This window comes from Lynx rufus, unplaced genomic scaffold (genome assembly GCF_022079265.1).
Source record: "Lynx rufus isolate CCGP_SWC_20201006 ecotype Redwood Valley unplaced genomic scaffold, mLynRuf1.p SCAF_15, whole genome shotgun sequence".
NCBI classification, from domain to species: domain Eukaryota; kingdom Metazoa; phylum Chordata; class Mammalia; order Carnivora; family Felidae; genus Lynx; species Lynx rufus.
Genome location: NW_025814829.1, coordinates 18,709,520 through 18,722,213, shown reverse-complemented (window position 1 = coordinate 18,722,213; position 12,694 = coordinate 18,709,520). Strand labels below are relative to the sequence as shown.

Here is a 12,694-nt window from a genome sequence, read left to right as displayed (position 1 = left end):
CATCCGGGCACCTGGGTGGCTCAGTCGGTTAAGCGTCCAACTTTGGCTCAGGTCATGATCTTACAGTTCATGAGTTTGAGCTCTGCATAGGGCTCTGTGCTGAGAGCTTAGAGCCTGGGGCCTGCTTTGGAGTCTGTGTTTCCCTCTCTCTCTGCCACTCCCCTGCTCGTGCTCTGTCTCTCTCTCTTTCAAACATAATAAATAAATGTTAAAAAATTTTTTTAAAATAAGAGAATACTATTGAAAGTCATCAGAATTAATCTCTGAGTTCTCATAAGATGTTACTGACTTAAAGAAGGTGAGAAACTTAGGCTTGAGTAATTATGAAAAGAATTGGATAGACAAAAAGAGAGGTTGGAAAATTTAGGAGGGACTTAAGAGTATTTAAAGTGAACTTAATTTTGTGCATGTAGTAAAGGTTGGAAGCTGGGTAGAAACCCGTTGGAAGCACTTGAGCAAGAACTGGTGAAGTTATTTTTTTAAGATGAAGAATTGATGGTAGGCTTATTCATTCATTTATTTATTTTTTTATGAGGCTCCCTTTGAATGGTTGCTGTATTAAATAAATTAGTTACCAGAAGTTAGGAGTGAATATTTGGAAATAGATACATGGGTTAGAGTCAATATTCAAAGGGCACAACTAAACAAATACTTGTCTTTATCCCTTGGTAGCTCTGGTGTTTGCAATGCTCTTTTGTAATATTTCACAAATGACCCAGAACTCTCCTAATAATGAAGAGTCTATGGTGAGGAAGCAGGAGGCAAGAAGAAGTAATAGAAAGAACAGTGTCCCAATTCTGCCTCAGTACTGGCTATGAATTTGGGCAATTCACTACAATTCTTTGAATTAAAGTATCTTTTTCTATAAAATAAAATTGATGACTGCCTTAACCAAGCCATATCAACATTGTAAAAATTAAGTATGATAGTGTATTTTTTCCAAAATATTCATAAAAGTCATGGGGAGATAGGGCAAATAAGTAAATCTAAATAATATTGAAACAAAAATATAAACCCACAGGGAATTATCTTTAATTATAAGGAAGATCAAGTTGGAATAAGAAGGAGCTTCTAAGGATTGAGCTCACTAAAAACCCAGGGTTTGCATCCTCAAATAGTTTAATCTAAGGAAGGAAAGGAAAATGCTTTTTATCTCTCCTACTGTACTATCCACAGAGAGTCCATAAGGTTTGTACCAAAGATAGAACTGGGGACCAATCTACCCTTTCATTCAGGTCTTCAGTCAGTCATAGTTAATGCCTAAAAGGTCCCAAGTAATAATGTGGCAGGCTAAAGATGCAAGCGTGAACCAAACAATACATTCCTGGCCCTCTTGGAACTTACATTCTAATGGACTTACTTCATAGAACTGAGAAATGCTACTGTCACCATCATAGAAAATGATTGTATTAGTTTACAAGGATTGTCATAACCAAAAACCAGAAACTAGGTGCCTAACAACAAGAGACGTTTATTAACTCTCAGCTATAGAGTAATGAAGTTGAAATGAAGTTGTTGGTAGTGCTATGCTCTCTTCAGTCTCTGAGGGAGAATCCTTGTTGCCTTTTCAGCCTCTGGTATTCCAGGTGTTCCTAAGATTGTGGCCCTAAAACTCCAGTCTCTGTCTCTGTCTTCACATGGCCATTTTTCTTCTATGTCAGTATCCAAATTTTCCTGTAATAAAGACACCAGTGGTATTGGATTAAGGGCCCATCCTACTCCTGTATGATCTCATGTTAATTTAACTAATTATGTCTGCAATGACTCATTCCCACATAAGGTCACATTATGAGATACTAGGGTTAGGACTTCAACATATTATTTTAGGGAACATAGTTCAGTGCATAACAATGAATTTAGAGAAAATAAGGTGCACATTCACAGTAATGTGTATTTGAAAAGTTGTAATTCTCATAATCATAAACCGCATTTAAGATTAGTAGTGGTGGGAATAAAGTGAGAGAAGCTTGGCAATAGTATACGGAGAGATTTTACTTTTTCTCCTTAGTCTTTGGAGTCAGAACACCAAGCATGTAATTAGAAGGATGTCCCAATTTAAAAACACAGAAATGATGTCAGGTGAAAAGTTCTTAGACATGGGAATTGCAATGGGAGCTATGTACATTAATTTGACATCCAAATGTAGATTTTCCAAAAAAACAAAAACAAAAACAAAAAACAACCACCAACAAATAAATAGACTAGCATGTATCCACTGAACCTGCCTGCTGGACCAGAAAGTCCAGGCAGATAGTGCCTTGTTTGAAATGAGTATAGTCATAAAAACTCGTGCACGGACTCTGTGACTGATATTGCAGAATCAGAGGGAGGCAGAAAGGAGCAGCACCAAGTAGAAATATAGGAAGAGTTTTCTTTTGGTAGTTCTCTATATCTGCTACAAGTTCCAAAGAGAATATTGGCAAATGTTTTGTTTTTTTTTAAGTTTTTATTTATTTATTTAGTTTAAGAGAGAAAGAAGGGAGAGGGACAGATTGAAGGAGAGAGAGTATCCCAAGCAGGCTTTGCACTGTCAGTGCAGAGCCCAATGTAGGCGGGCCTCAAATCCACGAACCACAAGATCATGATCTGAGCCAAAATCAAGAGTTGCACGCTTAACCAGCTGAGCCACCCAGGTACCCCTGCAAATATTTGACATCCTAAACAGAGCCCAAGACATTATTAACCCTTGAAAAAAGTGAAATAGTGTTTCTGAAAGAACGGTGTGTGGACAGTCTGGGACAGAATTTTTTTGTGTGATTAAAGTGGTGAGTCCGACTTCAGAGTTAGTGAAGAGGAATTTTAAGAGTGAAACAAGGAAATTGGTTTTTAACAAGATCCTGCATGATTTTTATACTAAATTCAAGTAACCAGAGTAACACAATGAGAAGGAAATAAAGTAACAAATTAAAATCAATATAAGGCAAATTGATGATGGTTACACAAAACGTCTCTATAGTCTTTAAAATTGTTACAGACTATAGAGAATCTGGAGAGTTTTTCAATTTGTATTTGAAGTTCTCAGAATAATCTAAAGATGATAGTACATCAATCTTAGTTATGACTATAGAAGAAGAACTCCTTAAAGTATAAGAAAATGAATCCACCAGTAAATTACCTGAATAATTAATGATTACCAAAATTATTCCAGACTTGAGAAATAATTGCATAATAGGAAAACTGTTGAAATAATTCACCAAATCAATGTCAAAAAAAAAATCCCAGCAAGGTACTATCAGTTTGATAGAGTCAAGTTAGTTTTTGATAACAATCAATATCCCTCTACTCCTGATATAATTTTTAGTAAAGTAGGAATATTTATTGAAATTCCAGGGTCAACAATATAATAATTGCTAAAGCACAAGAGGCCTTTTAAGAACACAAACCACAGTTGGTATTTTTTCTTCAATAAATGCTAGTCAGTATAATAACAGCTAAATGTAAACAAAAATATTGGAAATTTTTAGATGGCATGATTGTCCGCCCAGAGAACCCAAGCAATAAACCTGAAAAATAATATTACTACATATAAAGGAATTCAACATGGTAACCATTTACAATACCAAAACCAAAAGTTAAAAGTTGGAACAAAACCGTTTAAAAATAGCAACCAAAATTATAAAATACTCAGAAATAAATGTCACAGAGAAATATAGGATCTATGCAAATAAAACAATAAAATGTTGTTGACCACTATAAAGCTAATATTATTAAACAATGAAAATGTGTCGATGGGAGAAGATACCACTTAGTAATTGCTTTTCTACTTTATTTTTATTAAGTACAATCATAATTCCACTATTATATTGGGGTAAATGTGACTAAAACCATGAGGTTCTGGGGAAATCCAGAAGGAGTGCACTAAGTTGACCTATTTGTATAGAGGTAAATTTGGAGAGATGGGAGGAGAGGGTTTAGAAGGAAGGAAGGAAGGAAAGGAGGAAGGGAAGGAGGAAGGGGAGAAGGAAAAAAGGAAAAGCATATTTAAATCTGGAAAGGGAAATACAAAGAGGTTATATAAAATAAATTAAAATCATGAAAAAAATTAGGAAGGATAAACACTAAACTCTGTTAGAGAACTAGATTAATTAAGAGTTTTACTTCATATAATATTATAATGAGAAAGGAATCTGGAAGTCATTTAATCAGAGAATTTGTCTCATGCAAAATTGTCTTTATCTCAGGAAAAAAAGTCACTGCATTACAAGCTGTTCCAATCTTTGGCACAATTATATACATTGGAGGGCTCTCCACTTCACAATGATGGTCATTTCATAATTGGGTAATCTCATTCCTAATTCTCCTATTTCTCTATGATTAATTATATACAATAGAGGATCATGTATTGAGTCATGTCATGTTAATAGTGGTAACCACTTTAATATTTAAAGACAACCTTTGAGGCGCCTGGATGGTTCAGTTGATAGAGCATCTGACTTCAGCTCAGGTCATGATCTCAGGGCTTGGGCGTTTTAGCCCTGTGTGGGGATCAGTGCTGATTGCTCAGAGCCTAGAGCCTGCTTTGGATTCTGGTCTCTGTCTCTCTCTGCCCCTCCCCCGCTCGCACTCTGTCTCTCTCTCAAAAGTAAATAAACATTTAAAAAAATTTTTTAAAAATAAAGATAACCCTTATATTACTGCTAACTGTTCATATTTAGGCTAAACATTTCCAGTTCCTTAAACTTTTCCTCATATGAGACACTTCCCAGAATCTCATTATTTTGCATCAGGCTTTAAATGATCTCCTTTTAGTTAAACCTTTGTTATATACCCAGTACTGAAGTTCAGATATTATCCTGAACTCCTATTCTTATAAACTTGTTAACTCTAGAGCAAATCTGCATGGTCTTTGCTGAATTATTGTGTAATAGCCGTACGTCCTTTCAAATTTCCTTTTCTATCTATATCAAATTTGAAATAGTTTAGCTTGATCAGTGTTACAATTACTTTATTTAAAATGAACTGCCTTTTCAATCAAAAAAATGAGGGAAAAGACTCAGTGATGGATTCTAAGATACTACTGGAGTTCTGTGTCTCTATGTGTGTGCATGCACTTATGTGGCGTGTGTGAGTATGTAAGTTTGTGTATGTGTGTATGGGAGTGTGTACATGCACATAGACATGCATATGTAAGTGTTCTGCTAGAGGATATTGCAATTATTTTATTGAAGTATAGTTGACATACAACATTATACTAGTTTCAGATGTAAACATAATGATTGGACATTTGTATACAGTGATCACCACAATAAATCTAGTTATCATCTATCTCCAGAGTTAGAAAACATTTCTTGTGATGAGAATTTCTAGGATTTACTCTTTTTCTGATGTGTATGTATTTATTTTGAGAGAGAGCAAGAGCACAAGTGGGGGAGGGGCAGAGAGAGAGGGAGAGACAGAATGCCAAACAGGCTCTATGCTGTCAGCTCAGAGCCTGATGCGGGGCTTGATCTCTTGAACCTTGTGATCATGAGCTAAGCTGAAATCCAGTTGGCTGCTTCGCCCACTGAGCCACTCAGGCACCCCTAAGATTAACTTTCTTACCAACTTTCAAATTTGCAGTACATTAATATTCAACATAGTCACCCTGCTGTCTACTATATCCCCATTAAATTCCACTTAAATTTGTAATCTAAAAAATGCAACAAATGAACAAACAAAATGGAACAAAATTCAGAGATACAGAGAACAGAATGGTGGTTGCCAGAGAGGATGGCAGTTGGGAGGTGCAAAATAGGTGAAGGGAATTAAGAGTTACAAAATACCAGTTACATGGGGCACCTGGGTGGCTCAGTCGGTTAAGTGTCCAACTTTAGCTCAGGTCATGATCTCACGGTTCATGAGTTCAAGCCCCACGTCGGGCTCTGTGCTGACAGCTCAGAGCCTGGCGCCTGCTCCGGATTCTGTGTCTCCCTCTCTTCTCTGTTCCTCCCCTGCTCATGCTCTGTCTTTCTCTCTCAAAAATAAACAAACATTAAACAAATTTCAAAATACCAGTTACAAAAGATCAAAATTTTGTGATGTTAGGAAAAATGAAATTAAGTGTAATGTTTGTGTAAACATTAAAGTGCGTTTGTAGCTGTTTTGGAATCATAACTTAAAATAAATAAATGTATTTGAGACCATTAAGAAAATTGCAAATGATGATCATTAACAAATCATCATGAACATGATATTTCTTTTCACTCAATATTTAAAAAATATTAATTCTGTCTTAACATTTTTTTTAATGTTTATTTTTGAGAGAGAGACAGAGAGAGACAGACAGACAGAGCCCAAGCAGGGGAGGGGCAGAGAGAGAGGGAGACACAAAATCGGAAGTAGGTTCCAGGATCTGAGCCCTCAGCACAGATCCTGATGTCAGGCTTGAACTCACAGACTGTGAGATCATGACCTGAGCCATGGGCGCTTAACAGGCTGAGCCACCCAGACACTCCTAAAATATTGTGTCTTATCACATGAGAGAAGTTTGCTGGAATTTAGGGAGAAAGCAAATGTATTTATTAGCAGGCTACTATTTTTTTAGACTGTTGATAGTATTTTATTATACATCACATATATAATATTCAGTTCCTTCATTGTTTTATCTGGTTTATAACATATCTATGTTGACTTTAAAAAAAATTTTTTTTTTTCCACGTTTATTTATTTTTGGGACAGAGAGAGACAGAGCATGAACGGGGGAGGGGCAGAGAGAGAGGGAGACACAGAATCGGAAACAGGCTCCAGGCTCTGAGCCATCAGCCCAGAGCCTGACGCGGGGCTCGAACTCACGGACCGTGAGATCGTGACCTGGCTGAAGTCGACGCTTAACCGACTGCGCCACCCAGGCGCCCCTCTATGTTGACTTTAACATTCTACTTGTCATTACTACCCTTTGTTGATCATGTGTATATTAATATTAGCCTAAATAAATAAATAAAATGGTAAAATGTCCCATAATGTGCTGTTTCATATAGGCTCAAGATGAAGGGAAGGACTTGTTAAAAATAGATTTTCCGTCCCAGGCCCTTAAGATTCTGATGCAGTGCTTTGGGTGGTGGGGGTCAAACTGGATCAGTTTGCATTGACGCTGTTCAAACATCCAATTGATTTTAATAATGGGAAAAACTTGGGAAAACATTGATTCAAAATTATTCCAAAGACACATATTACTGCTGTTTTGAATCATCCATACCACTCATTATATCCACTAATACTGATAATAGAATTAAATATGTAAGATATTTGAACTTACTATGTTTAGAATTGGAAAGTAACGGGTTCTTTACAAAAAATTGAGCATTTTACTCAATTTTCATTTTCTGTAGTAGGGGTTTGTTCAAAGTATATTATAATGCATTAAATAAAATAATTTTATTCTTTATGTATTATTTTTAATTATATTGTTATCTTCTGCTTGCAGGGTACAAGTTGAATTCTATATGAATGAAAACACATTTAAAGAGAGACTAAAGTTATTTTTTATCAAAAACCAGAGGTCAAGTAAGTCATTCATTTTATTCTCCCATCAACATGTTTATACATATGTTTAACTAAAAAAAATCAGCTGTGCAATCCTTTAGCATAATCTTGTCTGCCAGGCAGTAAAAATTCAGAAAGTTATTGATGTTACATGTGGTGGTGTTAGGGTGTTTGAATACCTGCAGTTCCCCAAATCCCACACCAGTAGGTAGACTTGTGAGAGGGCCATTTGGATTAGTGAGGAAAATAATTTAAATGAGGGGTCCCCTTATTTTAACTGTGAGGCACATGTAAAACTTGGTTTGAGAAGGCTCCAACCAGATGGGAACAACTGTCTGATTTACTGGGGAAGAGTTTAATGTTTCCCATTCATGCCTGATAATAAGAAACATCTAGGGTTTTCTGAAATGTACAGATTACTAACATCCTTCTCTGGAGATTTTGAATCAGGAAGTGTAGGGCTCAGCGCACAGTTTCATACTCCACTGATTCTTCTCATCAGATAAGTTTAGGAAACATTGCAACTTGAGGAAGACATGAAATTGGCATAGTTACTGAGCTAAGACCATTCAAGGCTGATGGGTCAGTGATACCTGTTGCCTCCCCGTAATACCACGTATTTTTAAAAAGCCAAAAATAATGAGTCAGTATGCAATTTTTCACATGATTATTGCTTAAAATGTCAACAAATAGTGGAAAGGTCTACTATTGGAAAGTGGTGTAGACTTTGTTCTTTCTGAATTTTGATCTTGGAATCTTCTTTGGGTGGTCTCGATTAAGTTGTGCCCTTATAGGGTTCAAAGAGAAAAGCCTGAGTTGTTGGAAGTTATCAAAATACTGACTCTAAGGAATATTTCAGACTGTAAGGCACACTGCTTAGAGATTCTTAATGGCAACTTAGCTGCAAAGGTAAGGCTAAGAATAGCTAATGCCTCTCTAACCTGGTTGTTTACAATTTCCAAGGAAGTCCTACCAATAGATGTAAACTAATGGGGCCATATCATTTGAATAGAAGGTCTTCTTGATCTTAATGCTAATAATTCTCTCTCTCCAGGCCAGGAAATATAGATGTATTATTTGAATACTTTACCAGCAGCCAACTTTGATTAAGCAGTCTTTTGAGGAGACCGGTTCTATAAAACCAGGGCAATTTCATTAACAGTTTAAAAGACTTTATAAAGAAGTTAACCCGTAAAAAGTGTACCTGCCATTTTAATAAGGAAGCCTAGGAAAATTACAAAATTAATAGGCATTAATCTTTTACTGTTAAGAAATGTTACCTCAAGTACACTCACATATAGCAGAGAAAAAAAAATGACATTTCACTTGCAGATTTTATTAAATAATAATTATAAGAAGACCTTTCTCAAAATTTTATTCATAATGCATGAATCAGATACCACCTGATAATTGCAGGAACGGTAATGTTTCTATTAATCAGACTTTAAGCATATTTTGCTTAATGTTAATTGTTCTTCTTCATCACTAAGTATTATAAGCCTCATAACTGTGACTTACACAGTTTCACAGATACATATATGACAGTCTCAATACCCCCCAAATATCTAAGATTGCATTAGTACTTAACCTAAAGGAAAAAGTAAGTTTCAACTGGTAGAACTAAAATGTGTGTGAATGTATATGTATTTTCCAGCAAATGCTATTATGATTCTTCTATAATTATGTAATTACTGAGTGTATAATATATAATTATATACATGATTATAATTTCTTTACAATCAAATCTACAAGGTGTTCTGAAAGTAAAGGATGTATAACTTATCTGGTGGATTTGTAAGCAGCTAGATTTTCTAGCTAGCTAAAATTTATTCCAAAATTCATGGATATAAAAAATACTTATACTTCTAAGCATACCTGAACCAATCATGATTTTTGTGGCTTCTCAGTGCTCAAACCAAGATTTATTCTTGGGTGTAATATTTGCGGCCATTTGCAGTGCATGCAGTCTGTCAATCTCACATTTTTTCCCCAATATTTAGCCAATTAAAATTCAGATGTCTAAAATTTAAAGAGTTTTTAAATACAATAAGTGCTATATTTAAAGTTGTTATTTGTGGCAATTTTTTTAGACTTTCGTGAACTAAGTTAACATGAAAATTAAATTTTTGTTGTTTGTTTAAAGGTCTAAGAATTCGTCTATTCAATTTTTCTCTCAAATTATTAAGCTGTTTATTATACATAATCCGAGTGCTACTAGAAAACCCTTCACAAGGAAATGAATGGTAAGATGTCTTTGAACTTCAACAACAGTCTTTCGATTATTTTGAATTGTATTATAATTTTGAAGGGTGTTCTATGGAATTCATTTTCTTAAGGATGTTTTAGGTATTTGTCACAATTAAATTGATCTGGCTTTCAATTAATACATGAATATAATCGTTGTAGGTTCTTTTTTAAACATTTCTTCTTCCGGTGCCTGACTGGCTCAGTCAGAAGAGTGTGCTCATCTTGGCGTCATGAGTTTGAGCCCCCTGTTGGGTGTAGTGATTACTTAAATAAATAAATAAGCTCAAAAAAGAAAAGAAAAGAAAAAAACATTCTTTAAAGAAAAGTAAACATCTCTTCTTTTATTATCTATTTATCAAAGCTAATACTGGATACCCACCCATATAATTTCTATTGCTAACCAAAGTACTCTTAAGTAATTGCTTAGTATAGAGTTAGTCTCTTTAAAGACCCATATACCTCTCTCTTCTTGATTTACATATACTCCAAAAAGGTATACTCTTTTGTATGCCAGCTATGTAAGTATTTTCAGTTCTACCAGGTGTTACCTTTTCTTTTTAAAGATTCCTTGAGGGCATTATGTTAAGTGAAATAAATTAGAAAACTGGAAATACTGTATGATTTCATTTATCAGTGGAATTGAAAAACAAACAAACCAAAAAACCCAAAAAACCCGAAACAACAACAACAAAAATCTAGTGACTTTTGAAGCACTCCAGCATATATACTGGGATGCATGACTAAGTCTCAGATTTAGCTTGTGTAGCTCTTTATCTTATTTGAGTTAAATGACTTATTGACTTATTTTAACTTATTTTTCCATACATTATTATGTTGCTTTTATTAAATTGCATTTCTGTTCATTTATAGACTTCCCTTTTTAGGCTCTATCCTTCACTAGAAGTAGTAGGGAAAGGAACTGTCTGTGTAAGAGCATGAATAATTTTTAACTCATCACCATCATGGTCTCCTGTCCAACCTACTAAATTTAAATAGTTTTCAAAGCAGAAAACAAATTTGGTGGCTAACTTTTGTACAATTGTTTTTCATGTGGAGGTTCACCCTAATAAAATTGAGAAATACGAAAGATCAAAATAAAATGGGAAGTGATGATATATTATGCATTTAAATTAGTCGGTTACTCCTCAGCTTGTGTAGACAGTGAAAATTATTCTGTATTTATTAAAGGATTAAAGATGAACAACTGAAATTTTCCTATATAACAATTTATGTGATAATTCTTTGTACAATTTTAATTTATTTAATGAGATATAATTATGGCTATTCCACTATATCTTTATTGAATACTTGGCATGTGTTTATATTTCTGTGACTCAAGATACAACATTCTCTACCCTCAGGGACTTTTCAGCCTGTGAATGGTTGTATATTTTGGAGTTCTTGCTCTTTTCTGGCATTGGTCTAATTGTTTTATTTATGTTATTACCTTCAATATGCACTTAATCTTATTATTCCCACCTGACATACAGAGAAGCAGAAATTTTCTTATATTTGCCCTTCGCTTTGTGGCCTTCAGCACTAATATTTTTCTGCCTTTATCCATGGTTAAGTCATTGACCCCAGAAGCCAGCACCTTCCTGGTCCCTGCCCTGGTCGCCCACCCCTACTCTCCCCCGCTTTTGAACTGCATATTCATCCTTTCTACTTGGATGTTTAATAGGCATTTCGAAGTTGCCGTGTTCCAATTGGCTTCTTCTGTGCTTTTCCACATCTCAACATGTGACAGTTCCATCCTTCCCCTAGCCCTGCCCCACTCTCAGCCTTCCACATTTCAGCAGAACCAAATTCCAACCTAACAGTTGCTCAGGCCAAATGCTTTAGAGTTATTCTTAACTTCTCTTTTGGTCTCACACTCTGCAGCATATGCAAACCCCTTAGAAAATTCTGTCATTTCTATTTTCAAGATATATCCAGCATAGAATCACTTCTCAAGGCTGCCATCCTGGCACAGGCCACCTTCTGTCACCTGAGTACTGCAGTAGCCCTCCTAATTAGTTCTGCTAATTGCGCCTTTGCTCCTCTTTGGTTTATTTTTAATATAGCAGCCAGTGTTTCTTTAAGTTCTAAGTCAGATCTTGACATGGCTGTGCTCTGAATGCTGAGGTGCTTCCCATGGCTTCCCTGTAACTTCACCTCCTCCTCCTCCTCCTCCACCCATTTTGTTCCAGTCACATTGGCCTCTTCTCTGTTTCTGGATCATACCAACCACAGAGCTGGCTTAGGCCTTCATACCTGCTGTTCCCTCTGTCTGGAATTCTCTTCCATCAGATAACATAAGGCACACTTCCTCAGATCTTTACTCAAAATTGTATTTTCAGTGAAACTTTACCTAAATATCCTGTTTAAAATTGTATTCTCCTCACAAGACTCCCTCAAATACTTTTTTTCTTTTCCCTTTTAACTTTTCTCTACTGCCTTTATCTCTTTCATATGTTATAAGTAGTATACTTGTTTTGTTTCCTGTGTATTCCACATGGATTGCTGTGGCTCTTCCATGAGGGCATCGATTATTGTCTGAATCCTCAGAAAAAATTTGACTCTCAGTAGTTATTTATTTGTTTTTAAAAATTTATTTATTTACCTTTGAGAGAGAGAGAGAGAGCTAGCGAGCATGTGTGAGCAGGGGAGGGGCAGAGAGAGAGAGGGAGAGAATCCCAAGCAGGCTCCACACTATCAGTGCAGAGCTAGACAGGGAGGGGGTGGGGGCTGAAACTCATGAACCATGAGAGTTGAAATCAAGAGTCAGATGTTTAACCAACTGAGCCCCCCAGGCAACCAGTAGTTAGTTATTAAACGAGTGAGTGAATAACTGAATAAATGAAGGTCCTTTATAATCTGACCTTTGCTTATCTCACCTTACCTCCTATCCAGCCAAGCTCACCTACCTCAAGCCACTTATACATACTCTGTTCTCCTTTGTCTCTGAGCCTTTGCATATTCTGCTTTGTCTTCTTGGACTTCTGTT

The 12,694-nt window shown here is 35.7% G+C and overlaps 1 protein-coding gene across 3 annotated transcripts in view; it reads left to right on the top strand.

Annotated features, from left to right (window-relative positions):
* The window catches only part of KCNT2 (potassium sodium-activated channel subfamily T member 2), a 366,395-nt gene that overhangs the window by 96,037 nt on the left and 257,664 nt on the right, over nt 1-12,694 (top strand). For all 3 annotated transcript variants that reach the window (XM_047077238.1, XM_047077237.1, XM_047077236.1), the window contains exons 2-3: nt 7,403-7,482; nt 9,605-9,704. In XM_047077238.1, the coding sequence (XP_046933194.1) occupies nt 7,403-7,482; nt 9,605-9,704 (180 nt within the window). The remainder of the gene's footprint in view (nt 1-7,402; nt 7,483-9,604; nt 9,705-12,694) is intronic.